Source organism: Pristiophorus japonicus, chromosome 21 (assembly GCF_044704955.1).
Source record: "Pristiophorus japonicus isolate sPriJap1 chromosome 21, sPriJap1.hap1, whole genome shotgun sequence".
Lineage (NCBI taxonomy): Eukaryota > Metazoa > Chordata > Chondrichthyes > Pristiophoridae > Pristiophorus > Pristiophorus japonicus.
This window is the reverse complement of record NC_091997.1, coordinates 30,904,713-30,930,070: the sequence shown is the minus strand read 5'-3', so window position 1 is coordinate 30,930,070 and position 25,358 is coordinate 30,904,713. Positions and strand designations below refer to the sequence as shown.

Sequence of the window (25,358 nt, the reverse complement as noted above, 5' to 3'; positions counted from 1 at the left end):
GGACATAGTCGACGTATTTACTGAGGCTTACGAAAGCATGGGCCTTACGCTAAACATCCGTAAGACAAAGGTGCTCGACCAGCCTGTCTTCATCGCACAGCACTGCTCCCAGTCATCAAGATCCATGGACCTGGACAACGTGGACCACTTCCCTTATCTCAGGAGCCTCCTATCAACAAGAGCAGGCATTGGCAACGAGATCCAACACCGCCTCCAGTGCGCCAGTGCAGCCTTTGATCGCCTGAGGAAGAGAGTGTTTGAAGACCAGGCCCTCAAACGTACCACCAAGCTCATGGTCTACAGGGCTGTAGTAATAACCACCCTCCTGTATGGCTCAGAAACATGGACCATGTACAGTAGACACATCAAGTTGCTGGAGAAATACCACCAACGATGCCTACGCAAGATCCTACAAATCCCTTGGGAGGACAGATGCACCAACGTTAGCATCCTCGACCAGGCCAACATCCCCAGCATTGAAGCACTGACCACACTTGATCAGGTCGGCTGGGCAGGCCACATAGTTCGCATGCCAGACACGAGACTCCCAAAGACAGCGCTTTACTCGGAACTCTTTCATGGCAAACGAGCCAAAAGGTGGGCAGCGGAAACGTTACAGTGTCACCCTCAAAGCCTACTGACACCTGGGAGTCCCTACCAAAGACCATCCTAAGTGGAGGAAGAGCATCCGGGAGGGCGCTGAGCACCTCAAGTCTCCTCGTTGAGAGCATGCAGAAATCAAGCACAGTCAACGGAAGGAGCGTGCGGCAAACCAGAATCCCCACCCACCCCTTTCCTTCAACCACTGTCTGTCCCACCTGTGACAGAGACTGTAATTCCCATATTGGACGGTGCAGTCACCTAAGAGCGCACTTTTAGAGTGGAAGCAAGTCTTCCTCGACTCCGAGGGACTGCCTATGATGATGATGGTGGTGCAATAACTCACTAAAGCCAGTGTGGAAAAACTCCCAAAGCTGGGATACTCCTTCTGAATAACGTGAGCAGTAATGTTGGCTGCTCGCACAATCTGACGTTTTCATCAAGTAATCAAAACCCAGTGTAGGTAGATCAGCAGTTCCAGCTCAAAACAAATGCCGACTGAGAGTATTCAATTAATATCAATTATTATTTCCACTGAGCAGTTTGTTTTTACTGCCTGTGTGATTAGGGAATTGCTCACTGCCGAACACTACACATAAAACCATCAAATTGCTTTATACTGATATTTAATTATTTCTGTTAATGATGTTGTTGGGTTGACTCTAACCCTGCTGTGCTTTTAGAACTGGCACAGTCATTCAATCAGTCCCATTTATTACCAGGTCATTTAATTACTTAAATGCTTCTCTCACCCCTGGCTTTCAAACCCTTCCTCAAAGACTCGGGGTTGTCAACTCTCCAAGAATGGTGTTTGTGTAAGGTGGCTCAGTGGGCCACTGAGTCAGATGGTTCGAGTCCCACTCCAGGAACTGGAGCACAATAATCTAGGCTGACACTCCCAGTGCAGTGCTGAGGGAGTGCTGCACTGTCAGAGGTGCCGTCTTTCAGATAAAATGTTAAACCGAGGCCCCGTCTGCGCTCTCAGGTGGATGTAAAAGATCCCACGGCACTATTTAAGAAGAGCAGGGAAGTTATCCTCGGTGTCCTGGCCAATATTTATCCCTCAGCCAACATCACCAAAACAGATTATCTGGTCATTATCACATTGCTGTTTGTGGGAGCTTGCTGTGCGCAAATTGGCTGCCGCGTTTCCCACATTGCAACAGTGACTACATTGTACATTTCATTGGCTGTAAAGCACCTCGAGACATCCGGTGGTTGTGAAAGGCGCTATATAAATGCAAGTCTTTCTTCCTTTAGGGCCACAGTGGGGAAGGACTCGACATAGGCTCATCCTGAGATCAACTTGCTGCTGCAGAGTGAAGCTTGTCTTCAGATTGGCCGCTGCTGGTAAATTCCGAGTGCTCACTGAGCATCAGCGCTGTTGCTGCGGCAAATGATGATTCATTAGCTGTCATACGTTGCTGCTTAATGAACACATTATTCCATGCCTTCAGCTGCCTAGAGCGTAAGCTCTGGAATTTCCTCCCTTCAGTTCTTCTCCTCTCTACCTCTCTTACCTCCTTTAAGAAGCTCCATAAAATCTATCCCTTCCACCAGGTTTTTGGTCACCTGTCCGAACATCTCACAAATTTTGTTTGATAAAGTATTTACAGCCTGGAAACAGGCCATTCAGCTCAATAGGACTATGTCGGTGTTTATTCTTCCCACTGTAATGTCTGTAACTCCACACTGTGGACACCTGTGTTACTGCAGCTAGTGCTGTTTAATAAAGAGCAGGTCACCTTACAGGTTGTGTGTTAGTGTGCTCTGAAGATATGACATTCATGAGCCTCCTCCAATCCCTCTTCATCTCTGCCCATCAACATAATCCTCTACTCCTTTCCCCCTCATATGTTTATCTCATCATCATCATCACAGGCAGTCCCTCGGAATCGAGGAAGACTTGCTTCCACTCTAAAAGTGAGTTCTCAGATGACTGAACAGTCCAATACGGGAATTACAGTCTCTGTCACAGGTGGGACAGACAGTGGTTGAAGGAAAGGATGGGTGGGGAATCTGGTTTGCCACACGCTCCTTCCGCTTGGTTTCTGCATGCACTCGGCAACGAGACTCGAGGTGCTCAGCGCCCTCCCGGATGCACTTCCTCCACTTAGGGCAGTCTTTGGTCAGGGACTCCCAGGTGTCGGTGGGGATGTTGCACTTTATCTAGCTTCCCCTTAAATGCATCAATACTATTCGCCTCAACCACTCCCTGTGGCAGCGAGTTCCACATTCTCACCACTCTCCGGGTAAAGAAGTTTCTCCTGAGTTCCCCATTGGATTTATTAGTGACTGTCTTATATTGATGGCTTCTAGTTCTGGTCTCGACCCCAAATGGAAACATTTTCTCTATGTCTACCCTATCAAATTGTTCCATAATTTTAAAGACCTCTATCAGGACACCCCTTAGCTTTCTCTTCTCTAGAGAAAAGAGACCCAGCCTATTCATCCTTTCCCGGTATGTAGAACCTCTCCGTTCTGGTATCATTCGAACGCCCCATAAAGCGCCCTGGAATATTTTACTACATTAAAGGCACTACATAAATGCACGTTGCAGTTGTTTCAGACAATCAGGTACAAGCGATCCGTGCTCGGGGCTGAGAATTAACATTTTGAGACTCTTTACCTGACAGGGTCTCCCTCATTCCCTCGTAAAAGTGCATTTTGTACCAGTCCTGTCAGACTTGCAATCTGCTTCTCCATGGCCTCCATCCGTTCCCTGTGACAAGGAAAAAAAATACCAAAATGTAGTCAAATGTCAAAACAAACCCATGTTAAATGACTACATGTAGTGACATCACGATTCCCGGCCAGAAAGGAGATGATCGGGTAATTCCCCTCCGTGTACATGACGGGGATTGACTCCACGTACATGCTTTGTATTATGTAACCATCCTTCATTCACTGTGTTCTGCCAGAGAAATCACCTGCTTTTATCGGGAGGCTTTGCTGTAGTTTTGGTCGTGAGCTCTCTTTGCTGTAGTCTGTAGTGACTCTTTTTAAATAGAATCTGTAGACTGTTTGCTGTAGGGCGCTGGTTAAATAGACTCTGCTGAATAAATGCACTTTGTTTGCTTTAAAATACACCATTTGCTGCGAGTCCTGCTGTAAGTTCCACCTCGCCGCCAATACATATGTATTGACACCACTGTGTCAGCCAAAGAACACAAGAAATAGGAGCAGGAGTAGGCCATACGGCCCCTCGAGCCTGCTCCGCTATTTAATACGATCATAGCTGATCCGATCATGGACTCAGCTCCACTTCCCTGCCCGCTCCCCATAACCCCTTAATTCCTTATCAGTTAAGAAACTGTCTATCTCTGTCTTAAATTTATTCAATGTCCCAGCTTCCACAGCTCCCTGAGGCAGCGAATTCCATAGATTTACAACCCGCTGAGAGAAAAAATTTCTCCTTATCTCGGTTTTAAATGGGCGGCCCCTTATTCTAAGATCATGCCCTCTAGTTCTAGTCTCCCCTATCAGTGGAAACATCCTCTCTGGATCCACCCTGTCAAGCCCCCTCATAATCTTATACGTTTCGATAAGATCGCCTCTCATTCTTCTGAATTCCAATGGGTAGAGGCCCAACCTCCTCAACCTTTCCTCATAAGTCAACCCCCTCATCTCCGGAATGAACCTAGTGAACCTTCTCTGAACTACCTCCAAAGCAAGTATATCCTTTCGTAAATATGGAAACCAAAACTGCACGCAGTATTCCAGGTGTGGCCTCACCAATACCCTGTACAACTGTAGCAAGACTTCCCTGCTTTTATATTCCATCCCCTTTGCAATAAAGGCCAAGATTCCATTGGCCTTCCTGATCACTTGCTGTACCTGCATACTAACCTTTTGTGTTTCATGCACAAGTACCCCCAGGTCCTGCTGTACTGCAGCACTTTGCAATCTTTCTCCATTTAAATAATAACTTGCTCTTTGATTTTTTTCTGCCAAAGTGCATGACCTCACACTTTCCAACATTATACACCATCTGCCAAATTTTTGGCCACTCACTTAGCCTATGTCCTTTGCAGATTTTTTGTGTCCTCCTCACTCATTGCTTTTCCTCCCATCTTTGTATCGTCAGCAAACTTGGCTATGTTACACTCAGTCCTTTCTTCCAAGTCATTAATATAGATTGTAAATATTGCCCTTTTACCTGTGGGACTTGGATTGAAAGCAGTCAGTTTGCTGGGACTGCTGTCTGATTTTGAAAGGGATGGTGAGGGAATTTCATCCTCATGGAGCTTTTAACCACCATCTCAGTCTTCCGTTTCCTGCTGTGTTTTTCCACAGAGACATTCGGCTTAACACGCAAGGATGAAAGAAAAAGAAAGACTTCATTTATTTATAAAGCGCCCTTCATGACCACCGGATATCTCAAAGCACTTTACCGCTAACAAAGTACTTTTGAAGTGTAGTCACTGTTGTAATGTGTGAAACACGGCAGCTAATTTGCGCACAGCAAGCTCCCACAAACAGCAATGTGATAATGACCAGATAATCTGTTTTTCGTGATGTTGATTGAGGGATGAATATTGGCCAGGACACCGGGGATAACTCCCCTGCTCTTCTTCGAAATATTGCCGTGGGATCTTTTACATCCACCTGAGAGAGCAGACGGGGCCTCGGTTTAACGTCCCATCCGAAAGATGGCACCTCCGACAGTGCAGCAGTCCCTCAGCACTGCACTGGGAGTGTCAGCCTGGATTTTTGTGCTCAAATCCCTGGAGTGGGACTCGAACCCACAACCTTCTGACTCAGAGGCGAGTGTGCTGCCCACTGAGCCACGGTTGACACTGATGGGTGCTGGGTCCTCGGTCCTCCAGGATTAATTGATGGAACCACATTAACCAAACCAACTTGCTACCAGCGAGCCAGCTCATCTTGGCCTGCATTTTGCGCACCTGGACTGGGCCAACTTATTTTTTTAACTGAAATAAAAGAAGAGGATGAAGAAGTCCGAAAAGCATTTCAGCAATCACTTTTAAAACCAGCCAAGCATTGTGAGGCTCAGAATTAGAGCATGACCTGACAGAGACTGAAGGGGGAAAAATCCAACACACACAAGAATAAAATCGCTGTGTTTGGAATGAAAAATCCAAGATTTCTCCTGGAGGCTAAGCTGCCTTTGGTCTTACATGCTGTACATATCAGAGTTCTTCATTTAAATAATATATAAACCAGGTCATGTCTGGGTTGAGAGCGATCCCATTTAGATCTCCTTCAATAATGAAGCAGCTCAAACTGGTTGGACCTGAGCAACAGCCAAGTTTGGGTGAGAAAATGGCTGCTAACATCCTGTCAGCCATGGCTCAGTGGGCAGCACCCTCGCTGCTGAGTCAGAAGGTTGTGTGTTCAAATCCCACCCCAGGGATTTGAGCACATAAATCTAGGCTGACACTCTCAGTGCAGTGCTGAGGGAGCGCTGCACAGTCGGAGGTGCCGTCTTTCGGACGAGATATTAAACCAAGGCCCAGTCTGCTCTCTCAGGTGGACGTAAAAGATCCCATGGCACTATTTGGAAACAGGGGAGTTATCCCTGTTGTCCTGGCCAACTTTTATCCCTGAATTAACAAAACAAAAACAGATTATCTGGTAATTATCACATTGCTGTTTGTGGGAGCTTGCTGTGCACAAATTGGCTGCTGCATTTCCAACATTACAACAGTGACTAACTTCAAAAAGTTCTTCATTGGCTGTAAAGCACTTTGGGACATCTGGTGGCCGTGAAAGGCACTATATAAATGCACAACTTTCTTTGTTTTTCATATAAGTGCCAGACAATGACCAACTCCAACAAGGCCCAACCACCTCCCTCAACCTTAAACTGCACAACCCTTGCCCTGTCCCTCATCACCAACACCCTATGGTCATCATTGACCAGTACCTCACCTGGAGCAGTCACCTCAACACTGTGGCTGCAGGAGATGGGCACATGTTGGATGCTCTGCAATGAGCGGCTCACCTCCTGATACCACAAACCTTCTCCACCATCTACAGGACTCAAGTCAGGAGTGTGAGGGAATACTGAACACATGCCTCAATGGGTGCAGACGCAACACCACTCAAAATCTCGACACGATCCGCTTTGTCATGGTCGCTTCTTCTTAAGTCAAGGTCCGCACCCCTCTTACACCACCAGTGACTGTGGCTGCAGTATGTGCTATCTACAGAATACACTGCAACAACTTGCCAAACTAAATCCAACAACACATCCCAGCCCCGTACCTCTACCACCAAGAAGGGCAAGAGCAGCATCATGGGAACACCATCGCCTCCACAGTCCCCCTCCAAGTCACAAGCTATCCCGACTTTGCTATATATCTCTGTTCCTACATCTTGGCTGAGTTGATATCCTGGACTTTCCTATTTAACTTGGTGGTGGGAGCACGACCAACACAAGGAACATGGAGGATTTTTTAAAAATTCATTCACGGGATATGGGCGTCACCGGCAAGGCCGACATTTATTGCCCATCCCTAATTGCCCTTGAGAAGGTGGTGGTGAGCTGCCTTCTTGAACTGCTGCAGTCCGTGTGGTGAAGGTGCTCCCAGTGCTGTTAGGGAGGGAGTTCCATGATTTTGACCCAGCGACGATGAAGGAACGGCGATATATTTCCAAGTCAGGATGGTGTGTGACTTGGAGGGGAATTTGGAGGTGATGGTCTGCTGCCCTTGTCCTTCCAGGTGGTAGAGGTCTCGGGTTTGGAAGGTGCTGCCGAAGAAGCCTTGGCGAGTTGCCGCAGTGCATCTTATAGACGGTACACACTGCAGCCACGGTGCGCCGGTGGTGGAGGGAGTTAATGTTGAAGGTGGTGGATGGGGTGCCGATCAAGCGGCTGCTTTGTCCTGGATGGTGTCGAGCTTCTTGAGTGTTGTTGGAGCTGAACGCATCGAGTTTAAAGACAGCACTTTCTCAGGGCAACTAGAGATGAGCTATTAATATGGTCTTGCCAGTGACACCCACATCTCAGAGCAAATTTTAAAATAACTAGAGTGTACGTGGCCCTGTTTAGACCCAGGTAGTCCAGGTTTTGATGGGTTTGACTGGAATTTAGTGAAGTGTAAACGAGGTGCCCAGGTAGCCCATTTTAGTTCCCATTTGTTTCCAAGTCTCTTGATGGGCAGGTGTTAGTTATTGAGGCTTTCGATGAATCTTTGCCAGCAACAAAGGGAACAACCGTGATTGCAGCCCTCCCCCCTCCCCCTCCCACTCCCCACGTCCCTGCCCTACGACCCCATTCTATCTAGATTTGGCTTTGGCTAAAGGTGACAATCTTAATCACAACACATAGGAGCAGAGCGCGAGATTAGTCAGGTGGCAGCAATATTTAGCTTATGCTTCAGGGTGGGGTGAGTACATTAATCTGCGTAAACAATATTTCAGTGAGTGAGTGCTCTCAGGATAAGGGGTCGGCCATTTAGGACTGAGATGAGGAGGAATTTCTTCACTCAGAGGGTGGTGAATCTTTGGAATTCTCTGCCCCAGAGGGCTGTGGATGCTGAATCATTGAGAATATTCAAGGCTGAGATCGATAGATTTTTGGACTCTAGGGGAAATCGAGGGATATGGAGATAGGGTGGGAAAGTGGAGTTGAGGTCGAAGATCAGCCATGATCTTAACAGGCTCCCTCGGGAGACGCCATAAGCAGTTAGTATTGATTCATTCAAATGCAATTTAGAAAGATTTCTTTCAGAAAATACCATTTTGTGCTCCAGTATCTGAGTAATGTGAGACATGACGTGGGGTGAGTGTAGCGAGCTCGGGAGCTACGGGGAACTTTGGACCTGTAGTTCCCAAAGCTCTCCCCCACTGGGGGTTTTCCTCACCTCCTGTCTGCGTCTGTCGTAGACTCATCAATAGATATTGGTTACTATGATTGATCAACAAATCCATTATTGTTGGATCGTGCGACTACCGGGATGGTAAGGGGAACGAGATGGACCTGGGTCATATTGCATCTAGCCATTCTTATCTTCCTATTTAGAGGCACAGTCAAGAGACTGATAAGACCTGCTGGCAGAGTAGGTCATTGCAATAAATTTGCTTCATGGGTTCTTTGGTTAAGAATTTATAGCAAAATATTGTTATTAAGAACTAACTGGTTTATTTACAAGGGTTTAACAATCACACTACACATTACCAGTTCATCCACCAGGCTCACAACTGCATGCCTCATCGTGAATGAACGAGACCCAATTGGCTGGGGTTTTATTGAGAGTTGTGAACATCACGTGACTGGCTAAGCCACTCACAATGCAACAGCTCAACAACTATTTTGGTAGAACCTGCAACTCAAATGCAAATCAAGTGCCCCCTTAAAGGGGGCACCAAAACCGACAAATGAACAAATGAAACTTTAAAACATATAAAATAAAATTTGGTTGCCGGGGGTGATGATGCACTCCAATCCCTCTGGTGCTCATCTCTCGCGGAAGGCTGCGATCGTACCGGTGGACACCGCGTGCTCCATCTCCAGGGACACCTTGGCTCGGATGTAACCGCGTAAGAGAGGCAGGCAGTCAGGCTGAACGACCCCCTCAACCTCCCGCTGCCTGGACCGGCTGATGGCCACCTTGGCCATGCCCAGGAGCAGTCCTACGAGGAGGCCTTCCGACCCGCCCGCTCCCCTCCGCACAGGGTGCTCAAAGATCAGGAGCGTGGGACTGAAGTGCAACCAGAATTTGAGGAGCAGCTCCTTCAAATCAACAGCTCTACAAACCTGTGAGCATACTCACAGGTGCATACATTACTGTCATACTGCCATTCAATGAGACGAATATACGAAAATAAAAGGCAGGAAAATACCAGTGGGTCCATCAAGCCTGCCCCATAATGAGGGCCGGGGCATTGTGTCTAGACACTCCTCCACTGCCCACCCCACCCCAACCCACCCCCTCCCAAAAGCCATGTAATCTCCTGGGAGAGGCAAAGAAACAGAAAAAACCCAGGGCCAATACGGGGAAAGAATATTCTGTAAAACTCCTCTCCGACCTAGTGACGGGATCGAAACCAGTACGGGAGATAAAATGATGGGCTTCGTCCTCTGACAACCAAAGTGTCAGGTGAGGCACTCCCGGGGAGTGAGCTCCCCTGAGCAAACATAAGAACATAAGAATTAGGAGCAGGAGTTGGTCATTAGGCCCCTCGAGCCTGCTCCGCCATTCAGTAAGATCATGGCTGATCAGATCTTGACCTCAACTCCACTGTCCTGCATTATTCCCATATCCCTCGATTCCCTTCATAATTCAAAAATCTAGTGATCTCTGTCTTGAATATACTCAAAGACTGAGCCTCCACAGCCCTCTGGGGAAGAGAATTCCAAAGATTCACCACCCTATGTGAAGAAGTTTCTCCTCATCTCAGTCCTAAATGGCCGACCCCTTATTCTGAGACTGTTTCCCCTGATTCTAGACTCCCCAGCCAGGGGAAAACATCCTCCCTGCATCTACCCTGTCAATCCCTGTGAGAATTTTGTATGTTTCAATGAGATCACCTCTCATTCTTCTAAACTCTAGAGCATATAGGCCTAGTCTACTCAATCTCTCCTCATAGGACAATCCCCCCATCCCAGGAATCGGTCTGGTGAACCCAAAGATGGGTTACTCATCCTCTGCCGCGACCCTCTTAGCTTATTATGGGCTGTATTGGTGCGCATACCAAGGCTTGACGTTACAAGGCTCGGAGATCACAAATACCTGAGAGACCGTGAGGTCCTCAGATAGGCCTGAGAGACCGCGAGATCCTCAGATAGGCCTGAGAGACCGCGAGATCCTCAGATAGGCCTGAGAGACCGCGAGGTCCTCAGATAGGCCTGAGGGACCGTGAGGTCCTCAGATAGGCCTGAGAGACCGTGAGGTCCTCAGATAGGCCTGCGATCCCAAGGCCCGGCAAATGTTGCGGCAACAATTGGGGCAGTATGGTGGGCTTGATGGCCCCTGCAAGGAGCAGTTAGAGCAGCCAGGGTTCCCGCCCAGAAAGAAGGTGGCGTCTTTTATTTTCAATGCAAGGCCCTCAGCACCAGTGCGATTATCTGGCTACAAAAATCATTGGGGTCTTGACATGAAGCACAGCATAGGAATGCGTACAGTTCTGGTCTCCGTATTTAAGGAGGGATATTCTTGCATTGGAGGCAGTTCAGAGCAGGTTCACGAGGTTGATTCCTGAGATAAAGGGATTGTCTTATGAGAAAAGGTTGAGCAGGTTGGGCCCTGTACTCATTGGAGTTTAGAAGAATGAGAGGTGATCTTATTGAAACGTATAAGGTTCTGAGGGGGCTCTATAGAGTAGGTGCAGAGAGGATGTCTCCACTCGTGGGGAAATCTAGAACTAGGGGGCATAGGTTAAGAATAAGGGGTCGCCCATTTAAAACGGAGATGAGGAGGAATTTCTTCTCTGAGGGTCGTGAATCTTTGGAATTCTCTGACCCAGAGAGTTGTGGAGGCTGGCTCATTGAATATATTTAAGGTGGAGATAGATAGATATTTGAAGGATAAGGGAGTAAAGCGTTATGGGGAGCAGGCAGGGAAGTGGAGCTGAGCCCATGATCAGATCAGCCATGATCTTATTGAATGGCGGAGCAGGCTCGAGGGGCCGTATGGCTGACTCCTGCTCCTATTTCTTATGTTCTTATAATGAGAGGAACAGTCAGTCCTGGCTACAGATTGCAAACAGTGGGAGAGAGGAGAAATCCAAATATACTGTAACTGGGAACCAGGTAAATATCTCTAAATAGTCATATATAGTAGAAACTAACACAAAATGTGGAGGAAGTGAGTATAAAATATAACGCAAATTCCGAAGCAAGAAGAAGCCAGAGGAATTCTATCTAAAGGTCCAACATCAAACACAGCTGGGAATGACAAAGCAGGAACGACATTCTGCAACAGGGCAAGAGATCGAGAGAGATTGAGTGAGTGAGACAGAGATTGGGAGAGGCTGAGTGTGAGAAAGATTGAATGAGACAGAGAGAGACAGACAGACATAAAAGCAAAATACTGCAGATGCTGGAAATCTGAAATAAAAACAAAATAAAAAATCTCAGCAGTTTAGGCGGCATCTGTGGAGAGAAGCAGAGTTAATGTTTCGGGTCGGTGACCCTTCGTCAGAACTGGAAAAGTTTGAGATGTAAGAGATTCTTAAGGAAGTGCGGGGGGCAGGGAAAGGGGGAGGGGAGGAAAGAACAAAAGGGAAGGTCTGTGATTGGGTGGAAGACGGGAGAGAGAGAGTGAGAGTGAGAGAGTAAGAGAGAGAGAGAGAGCGAGAGAGACAGACAGAAAGTGAGAGAGAGATTGAGTGAGTGAGACAGAGAGAGTGACACAGAGAGAGACAGTGTGTGAAAGAGAGTGATAGAGTATGAGAGATAGTGATTGGAAGAGTTTAAGTGTGAAGAATTGAATCAGAGACTGAGATTGAGTGTGAGAGAAAAGCAGAGATTAAAAGAAGGAGATTGAGTGAGAGACAGAGAGAGATTCAGAAAGACTGAGGTTGTAAGAGATAAGAACATAATAAACAGGAGCAGGAGTAGGTCATACGGCCCCTCGAGCCTGCTCCGCCATTTAATAAGATCATGGCTGATCCGATCGTGGACTCAGGTCCACTTCCCTGCCCGCTCCCCATAACCCTTTATCCCCTTATCATTTAAGAAACTGTCTATTTCTGTCTTAAATTTATTCAATGTCCCAGCTTCCACAGCTCTCTGAGGCAGCGAATTCCACAGATCCACAACCCCCAGAGAAGAAATTTTTCCTCATCTCAGTTTTAAATGGGCGGCCCTTTATTCTAAGATCATGCCCTCTAGTTCTAGTCTCCCCTATCAGTGAAAACATCCTCTCTGCATCCACCTTGTCAAGCCCCCTAATAATCTTATACGTTTCGATAAGATCACCTCTCATTCTTCTGAATTCCAATGAGTAGAGACCCAACCTTGAGTGAGCAACAGAGAGAAATTGAGTACGGGATTGAGTGAGAGAGACAGCTTGAAATGGAGGGACAGAGAAAGATTGGGAATGAGAAATACAGGCAGGGTGAGAGCGTGACTGAGTGACAATGACAGAGAAAGATTGAGTGAGAGACTGAATGAGTAAGTGAGAGACCCAAGGACTGGAGAGACACACTGAATAAGGAGAGACACAGTCAGAGTGAGCGACACAGACAGACGTGAGTGAGTGAGAGAGGAAGAAATGTGCATGAAGAGACAAACTAAGTGAGAGTGTGTGACGGGTTGAGTAAGAGAGACCGAGAGAGAGTCACACACAGGTGTTTCAATGAAGGACCCAATATTCCGGATCCCGAACTACATGTTGAAGGGTGGAAGATGCCTGTGCGTGGATTTTTTTAACGTGTTGTGGCCGTTGCACACCATCCACCACACGGGCTTGACAGAGCTAGGTCTTGGTCCAGTGGCAAGGGTTACCAGGACAACAGGAGAGCAGCTCTGCTGCTCAGACCCAGTGTGCATACATATCGCAGTCTGGGCTGGCCCGTGCTACCCCTGGGCCCTTGGCCCCGAACTCTCGCCTCCCCCGGGCCCTCGGCCCCGAACTCACGCCTCCCCTGGGCCTGCTGATGGTACTTAAATGTAACTCATTTCCAAATCCTTTGTGTGGGAAACTGTTCAGGAAGCCCGAAACATGACACATCTCCCGGCTGCCTGCCTCTGACTGCTGGCTACAACAACATAAAAGCAACATACTGCGGATACTGGAAATCTGAAATAAACACAGAAAATGCTGGAAATACTCAGCTATTGGACAAGTATATCCCTGTAACAGTTCCATGTGGAGGTCACACAATAGGAGAAAGTGGGGGGCGGGGGAGGAGGGGATGAGAGGGAGAAGGAGGGTGAGGGGGATGAGGGGGGGAAATGAGGGGATGAAGGGGACGGGGGAGGAGGGGACGGGGGGGGAGGAAAAGGAGGAGGAGATGGGGGGGGTGGAGGAGGAGTGGATGGGGGGAGGAGGAGGGGATGGGGGGAGGAGGAGTGGATGGGGGGGGAGGAGGAGGGGATGGGGGGGAGGAGGAGGGGATGGGGGGGGAGGAGGAGGGGATGGGGGGGAGGAGGAGGGGATGGGGGGGAGGAGGAGGGGATGGGGGGGAGGAGGAGGGGATGGGGGGGGAGGAGGAGGGGATGGGGGGGGAGGAGGAGGGGATGGGGGGGGAGGAGGAGGGGATGGGGGGGGAGGAGGAGGGGATGGGGGGGGGAGGAGGAGGGGATGGGGGGGGGAGGAGGAGGGGATGGGGGGGGGAGGAGGAGGGGATGGGGGGGAGGAGGAGGGGATGGGGGGGGAGGAGGAGGGGATGGGGGGGAGGAGGAGGGGATGGGGGGGGAGGAGGAGGGGATGGGGGGGAGGAGGAGGGGATGGGGGGGAGGAGGAGGGGATGGGGGGGAGGAGGAGGGGATGGGGGGGAGGAGGAGGGGATGGGGGGGGGAGGAGGGGATGCGGGGGGAAGAGGAGGGGACGGGGGGGGAAGAGGAGGGGACAGGGGGGAAGAGGAGGGGAGGAAAGGAGGGGGGAGGGGGAGGACGGGGGGAAATGAGGGGGGAGGGGAGGAGGGGGGAGAGGAGAGGAGTGGGGGGGGAAGAGGAGGGGGGAGGGGAGACGAGGTGGGGGGGGGAAGAGGCGGTGAGGGGGGGAGGGGACGGGGAAACGGACGAGGGGACGGACGGGGGGTGGGGGGGGGGAACGACGATGGGGGAGTCAGGAGACGAGGGGGAGTGGAACGAGTGGAGAGAGGGACGAGGGGAGAGAGGGACGAGGGGAGAGAGGGAAGGAGGTGAGAGTGACAAATTTAAATGAACCAACGAAGGGCCGCTGACTCTCGGTCACGGAAGCCGCCTCACAAGGCGATGATTGCTACAGGCTCCTTGAATATCAATAAGCCAGGACTGCAGCCGTTGCACAGTGCGAGGAACTGTCTTTCGTGCCGCCCTGTCACTGGGGATCAGTAATAGGAATGAATGCTGTTGCACACGCGCTTTCGAGTGAAGCAAAAGTCCCAAAGTCTACACCGTGATGGAGATTAATCTGAAGATGTGCTGCACATCCTTCCCTGTCCAAATCAGTCACAACCCTGTCCCTTCAATGCGATCTTATCGCTGGTAAGTGAAGTCGGGTGAAGGAGCTGGGTAGTACAAACAAGTCACCGAAGGCAGGCGGGGTCAAAGGAGAGACAGATAAGTATAAGACAGACATCTCAAATAATCGGGCCTCTGCCGTTATAGAAACAGAAACATAGAAAATAGGAGCAGTAGTAAGCCACTCAGCCCTTCAAGCCTGCACCGCCATTCAATATGATCATGGCTGATCCTCTATCTCAACACCATATTCCTGCTTTTTCCCCATACCCCTTGATGTCTGTTGTATCTAGAAATCTATCTATCTCCCTCTTAAATATATTAGAAATCTATCTATCTCCCTCTTAAATATATTATACCACAGCCTTCTGTGGTAGAGAATTCCACAGGTTCACCACCCTCAGTGAAAAATGTTCTCATCTCGGTCCTAAATTTCCTACCCCGTATCCTGAGTCTGTGACCCCTTGTTCTAGGCTTCCCAGCCAGGGGAAACATCCTCCCCGCATCCAGTCTATCCAACCCAGTCAGTACTTTTATATGTTTCAATGAGATCCCCTCATTCTTCTAAACTCTAGTGAATAAACATAGAAACATAGAAAATAGGTGCAGGAGTAGGCCATTCGGCCCTTCTAGCCTGCACCGCCATTCAATGAGTTCATGGCTGAACATTCAACTTCAGTACCCCATTCCTGCTTTCTCGCCATACCCCTTGATCCCCCTAGTAGTAAGGACCTCATCTAACTCCTTTTTGAATATATTTAGTGAATTGGCCTCAACAACTTTCTGTGTAGAGAATTCCACAGGTTCACCACTCTCTGGGTGAAGAAGTTCCTCCGCATCTCGGTCCTAAATGGCTTACCCCTTATCCTTAGACTGTGACCTCTGGTTCTGGACTTCCCCAACATTGGGAACATTCTTCCTGCATCTAACCTGTCTAACCCCGTCAGAATTTTAAATGTTTCTATGAGGTCCCCTCTCATTCTTCTGAACTCCAGTGAATACAAGCCCAGTTGATCCAGTCTTTCTTGATAGGTCAGTCCCGCCATCCCGGGAATCAGTCTGGTGAACCTTCGCTGCACTCCCTCAATAGCAAGAATGTCCTTCCTCAGGTTAGGAGACCAAAACTGTACACAATACTCCAGGTGTGGCCTCACCAATGCCCTGTACAACAGGCCTAGTCGACTCAATCTCTCCTCATGACAGTCCTGCCATCCCAGGAATCAATCTGGTAACGTGAGAGGGCCTGGGTCTATCTGCCGTATTGAGATCCTTTGGCAGTGTGTACATAAATGGCTTGGTCTGCTTCAATGGGTAATGGGCAACGTGGCACAACTACACCCTCACATGATAAGCTTCGAGTCCGTCAACACTGGCTCAAATCTACAAAATTCAGCTGATCATTCTGTCACATAAATACTGTGGCAACAAGAGCAGGTCAGAGGCTGGGTATTCTGTGGTGAGTGACTCACCTCCTGACTCCCCAAAGCCTTTCCACCATCTACAAGGCACAAGTCAGGAGTGTGATGGAATATTTTCCGCTTGCCTGGATGAGAGCAGCTCCAACAACACTCAAGAAGCTCGACACCATCCAGGACAAAGCAGCCCGCTTGATCGGTACGCTACCCAGCACCTTCAACATTAACTCCCTCCACCACCGGCGCACTGTGGCTGCAATGTGTACCACCAATGCTTCTTCGGCAGCACCTCCCAAACCCGCGACCTCTACCGCCTAGAAGGACAAGGGCAGCAGGTGCATGGGAACACCACCACCTCCACGTTCCCCTCCAAGTTACACATCATCCTGACTTAGAAATATATCGGCCGTTCCTTCATCGTCACTGGGTCAAAATCCTGGAACTCCCTCCCTAACAGCACTGTGGGAGCACCTTCACCACGCGGGGCTGCAACGGTTTAAGAAGGCGGCTCACCACCACCTCTTCAAGGGCAATAAATGCCGGCCTTGCCAGCGACGCTCACATCCCAGGAATGAATACATTTAAAAGATAAAAATTCCTATCAGCTTCTACATCAGAGAAACTAGGGAGGGTCCTTTACAATTGACTGATCATAAAACCATTCAGACATGTGGGTGGGAAGATTTACATTTCGCTACATGATAGTGCCATCATAAAACTAATTCTTGCAAAATTAGAAATAGCCATTTCTGAAGATCTTGCTGCGATCTTTACGATGTTATGAACATCCACTCCCTCCACCCCCAGAGCACCATGTCTGAAATGTTCACGGCCCCTGTAAGTATTTGAGTAGAATCTACCTTCAGAGGATTAAGTGAATGAATCAGAACACTGACAAAAGGTTTATTAACTGCCCGATCTTCCCTCTCAGGTCCATAGCATCGGGAATATTCTCAGTCCTTCTCATTGGCACAGCAAGGATACCACGACCGGGTCGAACATCAACGGCCATCCGTGATTCTTAATGTGCCCAATCTGCAAATGCAGTGCAGCATCTCGCCTAGGCATCATCGGCAGCACCTCCCCAACCTGCGACCTCTACCGCCTAGAAGGACGAGGGCAGCAGGCCTCCACGTTCCCCTCCTGGTCACACACCATCCTGACTTGGAAATATACCGTCATAGCTGGGACGTCGAATAAATTTAGACAGAAATAGGCAGTTTCTTAAACAATAAGGGAATAAGGGGTTATGGGGAGCGGGCAGGGAAGTGGACCTGAGTCCATGATCAGATCAGCCATGATCTTATTAAATGGCGGAGCAGGCTCAAGGGGCCTACTCCTGCTATTTTTTATGTTCTTATTATCCCTAGTTGCCCCTTGAGAAGGTGGTGGTGAGCCGCCTTCTTGAACCGTTGCAGTCCGTGTGGTGAAGGTGCTCCCACAGTGCTGTTAGGGAGGGAGTTCCAGGATTGTGACCCAGCGACGATGAAGGAACGGCCGATATATTTCCAAATCAGGATGGTGCGTGACCTGGAGGGGAACGTGGAGGTGGTGGTGTTCCCATGCGCCCGCTGCCCTTGTCCTTCTAGGTGGAAGAGGTCGCGGGTTTGGGAGGTGCTGCCGAAGAAGCCTTGGCGAGTTGCTGCAGTGCATCTTGTCGATGGTGCACACTGCAGCCACGGTGCGCCGCTTCCATGGACATTTCATTTCCCAGTGCCAACCCACAAATTTTTGAATTCAATTATACAACCTGCCCAGGGCAGAGTGTGTAAATGAATTCAATAATTTGTGGGTTGGCACTGGGATTTGAACTTAATGACTTTGCGATCATTAGTTGACCATAATCGCTACATCTCCGTAACTTTAAGAGCGACAATTAAGTTACACTTTTAGGGACAGCAGTTTGAAGTGACTATTAAGAACATAAGAAATAGGAGCAGGAGTCGGCCATTTGGCCCCTCGAGTCTGCTCCGCCATTCAATAAGATCATGGCTGATCCAATCATGGACTCAGCTCCACTTCCCTGCCCACTCCCCATAGCCCCTTATCGTTTAAGAAACTGTCTATTTCTGTCTTAAATTTATTCAATGTCCCAGCTTCCACAGCTCTCTGAGGCAGCAAATTCCACAGATTTACAACTCTTAGAGAAGAAATTTCTCCTCATCTCAGTTTTAAATGGCTGGCCCCTTATTCTAAGATCATGCCCTCTAGTTCTAGTCTCTCCCATCAGTGGAAACATCCTCTCTGCATCCACCTTGTCAAGCCCCCTCATAATCTTATACGTTTCGATAAGATCACCTCTTATTCCTCTGAATTCCAATGAGTAGAGCGTTAAGTGAGTGTTACCCGCCGCGTTACCTTGTCTCTGGGTCGTTGACGGCCAGCGGTGAGCTATAGCCAGACGCCGGTCGCTCAGTCGGCCCTGTCCGCTCACTCTGCCCGGGGAGAACTTCTGTTGCGACGGCGGGGTTGGCATTCCTGGATTTGGTTGCGGAGGTCTCGATGACGGCGGCGTTCCCCGGCTCCTTGCGGAAGGACTGGCGCACAGGAGAGGACCGGCTGGGCGGTCCGGAGTACGGACTGTGCGGGCTCTGTCCTTGCTGGATGTCCACCATTCTGCTGTCGGGGATTTTCTGGGGGGACGAAGGAGGCATTCTGAAGCCCAGGCCCGTGCCGTAACCGTCGCTGTAAATCTGTGGGCTGGGTTTGTAGAAGGCCTCCTCCAGGTCGCCCTGCAGGCCGGCCGCCGAATAGGTGCTGAGCGACCTCACGGAGCCGCGGCGATAGAGGCCACCGGGGTAGGAGAAAGGGTCTTGCATCCCCGCCAGCGACTGCGTGGAGGCGATGCTGAGCCGCGCGTCGTGCATCATGTTGTAGGGGTCGGCGTACAGGCCCTCGTTCTTCATCAGTACCACATTCTTGTTGCTCATGTCTTCGTCCGGCTTGACGTCCCGGCGCTCCAGGATGGCGCTGGGGCTGGGCGAGACGGGCTGGGAGGGGGGTATACCGCCCAGCCGCTCCGCGTGGTGGACCGGGCTGCCGGTGTAAGAGGGTGGACGCCCGCCACTGTACGACATGCGGGAGCGGGAGGGGGACGAGGACTGCAGGCCAGGAGTCGGGGAGGCCGAGACCAAGTGCGGGGAACCGGACGTAACGTTGCTGAGGCGGCGAGTGGGCGAGGACTCCCTCGACGTGTAAACCATCTCTCTCTGTGTAGAACGGGAAAGAACAATGGTTATTAGACCGGCCGTCAGACCTGCGCCCAACGGACGTCAGCGAGCCGACAAAAGTCTGGCCCCGAGACAGTCGGAACTGATCAACATGGTTTTGGGAGGACCATTTGCCTCAACTTCATCGATTGTCAGCCGAGGCTCAGTGGGCAACACTCTCACCTCTGAGTCAGAAGATTGTGGGTTCAAGTCCCACTCCAGAAACTGGAGCACAAAAATCTAGGCTGACACTCCAGTGGAGTACTGAGGGAGCGCCGCACTGTCGGAGGTGCCATCTTTCGGATGAGACGTTAAACCGAAGCCCCGTCTGTTCTCTCAGGTGGACCTAAAAGATCCCATGGCACTATTTTGAAGAAGAGCAGGGGAGTTATCCCCGGTGTCCTGGGGTCAATATTTATCTCTCACTCAACATAACAAAAACAGATTATCTGGTCATTATCACATTGCTGTTTGTGGCAGCTTGCTGTGCGCAAATTGGCTGCCACGTTGCCCACGTTACAACAGCGACTGCACTCCAAAAGGGAAAGAGAGGCGGGTGGGTGAGGAGAGTGGCGGGGCGTGAAAGAGAGAAAGAGAGACTGGGGGAGAAAAAGAGAGAGGGGGGGATCGGGGAGGAGAGAGGGAACTCAGGGAAGACATATCACGTTCTTCCAGCCTCCTTTACACCCACACCCGATTTCTCGGAAAGCTTGTTGCGTGTGTTGCAGGGGACATCATTGGAGTGGATGAAATCGGAAAGTCACGACACTGTCACTATTCACTTCATACCCAATAAATCTGTTAACAATCCGTGACCCACACATCTATGATCATGGCAGGGGAGGGGGGGTAAGGTCAGGAACCTCGGCTGTGGGTGGCATGCACTTGGGCTGGGGTCAGGGGTTTGGGCAGCTTTTGCTGGGACTCTATCCTCTCTGTGACTGCTTGCATTCTGCGTTCTGAAGTCTGAATGGCTCGAATTACACTTTGCAAACTTACTCAGAACTTGGGCTGGACGGTTCCAATTACACCCTCCAGAGAAACTTCAGGTTGTGTCTTATTCTCCAAGTAGACCAATCAGCAATAAGGTTATGTGATAATGGCGAGCCAATCAGAAACACAGTGCAAATAACTGGATCCTCAGTTTAATGTCTCATCCGAAAGACGGCAGCTCTGACAGTGGGGCGCTCCCTCAGCACTGCACTGGGAGTATCAGCCTAGATTTTTGTGCTCAAGTCCCTGAAGTGGGACTTGAACCCACAACCTTCTGACTCAGAGGCAAGAGAGCTACCCACTGAGCCACGGCTGACATTATCAAAAGGAATGAAAACAAGCATATGTGTAAAATTTGATCACTAACGAGGCGCGGGGGAGGTGAATACTAATGGCGTCCACTCACTGCCATCCTACAATAACACTTCAACTAATAGTCTATTGAGAAACACACGGGCACTGAGGGATCTGACAGGAAAGGTTGCAATTTGCATATATAAGCGCTTGTAATGACTGAAGGGCGTTAATCAGTACAGTACGCCTGTGCTTCAAGGAAAGAGCTTTTTGAAGCTGATTTTATTGCAAGTCTGACTCAACGATGAAGGTCGATGTCCTGTGTTTTCTGCTCGGCACTTCCATTTCTCCCTTCGTGCTGAGGGAGCGCTGCACTGTCGGACACCCCGTCTGCTCTCTCTGGTGGATGTAAAAGATCCCGCGGCACTATGTCGAAGAAGAGCAGGTCAATTATCCCGGGTGTCCTGCCCAATATTTATCCCTCAATCAACATCACTAAAGTGCAGATGATCTGGTCATTATCACACTGCTTTTTGTGGAAGCTTGCTGTGCGCTAATTGGCTGCCTTTACATTACAACAGCGACTACACTTCAAAAATTACTTCATTGGCTGTAAAGCGGTTTTGGGACGTCCGGTGATCGTGAAAGACGCTATATAAATGTAAGTCTTTCTGTCTTTTAGTACCAATCACCATTGTAGTACCAATCGCCTCGGTGAAGCAACACTTCACTGCATCGCGAGGCGCGACCTGTTCTCAGTCAAGCCTGATTCTTAATGATTTTTTGGAAAATGGCTGGGTGATGGAGGCAGCCCGCCTGGATTTGCTGATGTGATCGGAGAGTGTCGATACTGGGGAGTGGGGTAGGGTGGGGGAACTGATTGAAGATACTGGGGAGTGGAGGATTTGATGGACCAAATGGCCTTTAGTCAAGGGTTATGGGGAGCAGGCGGGGAAGTGGAGTTGAGGCCAAGATCAGATCAGTCGTGATCTTATTGAATGGCAGAGCAGGCTCGAGGAGCCAAATGGCCAACTCCTGCTCCTATTTCTTATGTTCTTATGTTCTTATGTTCTCATCTTCGACTTTTCTTATACGCTTATGCAAGAGGCTGCCTAGCAAGAGATTAAAAAGATTTGCGGGAGGTCTTACCCTCAGATCACCATTTGCGATGTGGGAAGTGGGATACGGTGCATAGATAGGATCTTTCCTGAAAATTTTTATTATACTTCGATCTTGGATATCCCTGGAAGAGAAGAAATACGTTGTGAGATATTGCAGAGGTGAAAAGGCACCATGGATAGTTTTTGTCTGTCCTCTGGCTCACAAGGTTTCCTGGCATTTCACACTTGCCCCAACTGACCGAACAGATGGGCTTCAGGCTTCTGGGTCTCTACCAGGCCCGGATTCTAACCGCCGACGAGAAGGGGCCAAAGTATAGTGGACAATGAGTAATATGGAGTCAGAAACAGATGGTAGAAAGGTAAAAAGCAATAGTGGAAGGCCGAGTAAACAAAGGCAAGAAACAAAAAGGGCCACACTACATCATAATTCTAAAAGGACAAAGGGTGTTAAAAAAAACAGGCCTGAAGGCTTTGTGTCTTAATGCAAGGAGTATCCGTAATAAGGTGGATGAATTAACTCTGCAAATAGATGTTAACAGATATGATGTGATTGGGATTACAGAGACGTGGCTCCAGGATGATCAGGGCTGGGAACCCAACATCCATGGGTATTCAACATTTGGGAAGGATAGAATAAAAGGAAAAGGAGGTGGGGTAGCATTGCTGGTTAAAGAGGAGATTAATGCAATAGTTAGGAAGATATGGAATCTATATGGGTAGAGCTGCAGAACACCAAAGGGCAAAAAACGTTAGTGGGAGTTGTGTACAGACCTCCAAACAGTAGTAGTGATGTTGGGGAGGGCATCAAACAGGAAATTAGGGGTGCATGCAATAAAAGTGCAGCAGTTATCATGGGTGACTTTAATATGCATATAAATTGGGCTAACCAAACTGGAAGCAATATGGTGGAGGAGGATTTCCTGGAGTGCATAAGGGATGGTTTTCTAGACCAATATGTCGAGGAACCAACTGGGGAGAGGCCATCTTAGACTGGGTGTTGTGTAATGAGAGAGGATTAATTAGCAATCTCGTTGTGCGAGGCCCCTTGGGGAAGAGTGACCATAATATGGTGGAATTCTACATTAGGATGGAGAATGAAACAGTTAATTCAGAGACCATGGTCCAGAATTTAAAGAAGGGTAACTTTGAAGGTATGAGGCGTGAATTAGCTAGGATAGATTGGCGAATGATACTTAAGGGGTTGACAGTGGATGGGCAATGGCAGACATTTAGAGATCGCATGGATGAACTACAACAATTGTACATCCCTGTCTGGCATAAAAATAAAGAAGGGAAGGTGGCTCAACTGTGGCTATCAAGGGAAATCAGGGATAGTATTAAAGCCAAGGAAGTGGCATACAAATTGGCCAGAAATAGCAGCGAACCCGGGAACTGGGAGAAATTTAGAACTCAGCAGAGGAGGATAAAGGGTTTGATTAGGGCAGGGAAAATAGAGCACGAGAGTAGGCTTGCAGGGAACATTAAGATGGACTGCAAAAGCTTCTATAGATATGTAAAGAGAAAAAGGTCAGTAAAGACAAACGTAGGTCCCCTGCAGTCAGAATCAGGGGAAGTCATAACGGGGAACAAAGAAATGGCAGACCAATTGAACAAGTACGCTGGTTCTGTATTCACTAAGGAGGACACAAACAACCTTCCTGATATAAAAAGGGTCAGAGGGTCTCGTAAGAAGGAGGAACTGAGGGAAATCTTTATTAGTCGGGAAATTGTGTTGGAGAAATTGATGGGATTGAAGGCCGATAAATCCCCAGGGCCTGATGGACTGCATCCCAGGGTACTTAAGGAGGTGGCCTTGGAAATAGCGGATGCATTGACAGTCATTTTCCAACATTCCATAGACTCTGGATCAGTTCCTATGGAGTGGAGGGTAGCCAATGTAACCCCACTTTTTAAAAAAAGGAGGGAGAGAGAAAACGGAATTATAGACCGGTCAGCCTGACATCGGTAGTGGGTAAAATGATGGAATCAATTATTAAGGATGTCATAGCAACGCATTTGGAAAGAGGTGACATGATAGGTCCAAGTCAGCATGGATTTGTGAAAGGGAAATCATGCTTGACAAATCTTCTGGAGTTTTTTGAGGATGTTTCCAGACGAGTGGACAAGGGAGACCCAGTTGATGTGGTGTATTTGGACTTTCAGAAGGCTTTCGACAAGGTCCCACACAAGAGATTAATGGGCAAAGTTAAAGCACATGGGATTGGGGATAGTGTGCTGACGTGGATTGAGAGCTGGTTGGCAGACAGGAAGCAAAGAGTAGGAGTAAATGGGTACTTTTCAGAATGGCAGGCAGTGACTAGTGGGGTACCGCAAGGTTCTGTGCTGGGGCCCCAGCTGTTTACATTGTACATTAATGATTTAGATGAGAGGATTAAATGTAGTATCTCCAAATTTGCGGATGACACTAAGTTGGGTGGCAGTGTGAGCTGCGAGGAGGATGCTACGAGGCTGCAGAGTGACTTGGATAGGTTAAGGGAGTGGGCAAATGAATGGCAGATGAAGTATAATGTGGATAAATGTGAGGTTATCCACTTTGGTGGTAAAAACAGAGAGACAGACAATTATCTGAATGGTGACAGATTAGGAAAAGGGGAGGTGCAACTAGACCTGGGTGTCATGGTACATCAGTCAGTGAAGGTTGGCATGCAGGTACAACAGGCGGTTAAGAAAGCAAATGGCATGTTGGCCTTCATAGCGAGGGGATTTGAGTACGGGGCAGGGAGGTGTTACTACAGTTGTACAGGGCCTTGGTGAAGCCACACCTGGAGTATTGTGTACAGTTTTGGTCTCCTAACTTGAGGAAGGACATTCTTGCTATTGAGGGAGTGCAGCGAAGGTTCACCAGACCGATTCCTGGGATGGCGGGACTGACATATCAAGAAAGACTGGATCAACTGGGCTTGTATTCACTGGAGTTCAGAAGAATGAGAGGGGATCTCATAGAAACGTTTAAAATTCTGACTGGTTTAGACAGGTTAGATGCAGGAAGAATGTTCCCAATGTTGGGGAGGTCCAGAACCAGGGGTCACAGTCTAAGGATAAGGGGTAAGCCATTTAGGACTGAGATGAGGAGAAACATCTTCACCCAAAAAATGGTGAACCTATGGAATTCTCTACCACAGAAAGTTGATGGGGCCAATTAACTAAATATATTCAAAAACGATTTAGATGTAGCCCTTACTACTAGGGGGATCAAGGGGTGTGGCGAGAAAGCAGGAAATGGGGTACTGAAGTTGCATGTCCAGCCATGAACTCATTGAATGGCGGTGCAGGCTAGAAGGGCCGAATGGCCTACTCCTGCACCTATTTTCTATGTTTCTATTGTGCGAGACTTCAAGAGGACAGACAGGCTGTTGGAATGGGCGGGCATGTGGCAGATGAAATTTAATGCAGAAAAGTGTGAAGTGATACATTTTGGTCGGAAGAACGAGGAGAGGCAATATAAACTAAAGGGTACAATCCTAAAGGGGGAGCGTGAACAGAGAGACCTGGGGGTATATGTGCACAAATTGTTGAAGGTGGCAGGGCAGTTTGAGAAAGTGGTTAAAAAAGCTTCATAAATAGAGGCAGAGAGTACAAAAGCAAGGGAGTTATGATGAGCCTTCATAAAACACTAGTTCGGCCT

At 48.9% G+C, this 25,358-nt stretch overlaps 1 protein-coding gene across 1 annotated transcript in view; it reads right to left on the bottom strand.

The window, feature by feature from the left end:
- Positions 1-25,358, bottom strand: part of LOC139233892 (SRC kinase signaling inhibitor 1-like) — a 363,645-nt gene that overhangs the window by 69,030 nt on the left and 269,257 nt on the right. Inside the window, exons 6-8 of the mRNA XM_070864537.1 lie at positions 21,741-21,834; positions 18,454-19,304; positions 3,230-3,322 (exon numbers count right to left, since the gene is read on the bottom strand). Of these exons, the coding sequence (XP_070720638.1) occupies positions 3,230-3,322; positions 18,454-19,304; positions 21,741-21,834 (1,038 nt within the window). The remainder of the gene's footprint in view (positions 1-3,229; positions 3,323-18,453; positions 19,305-21,740; positions 21,835-25,358) is intronic.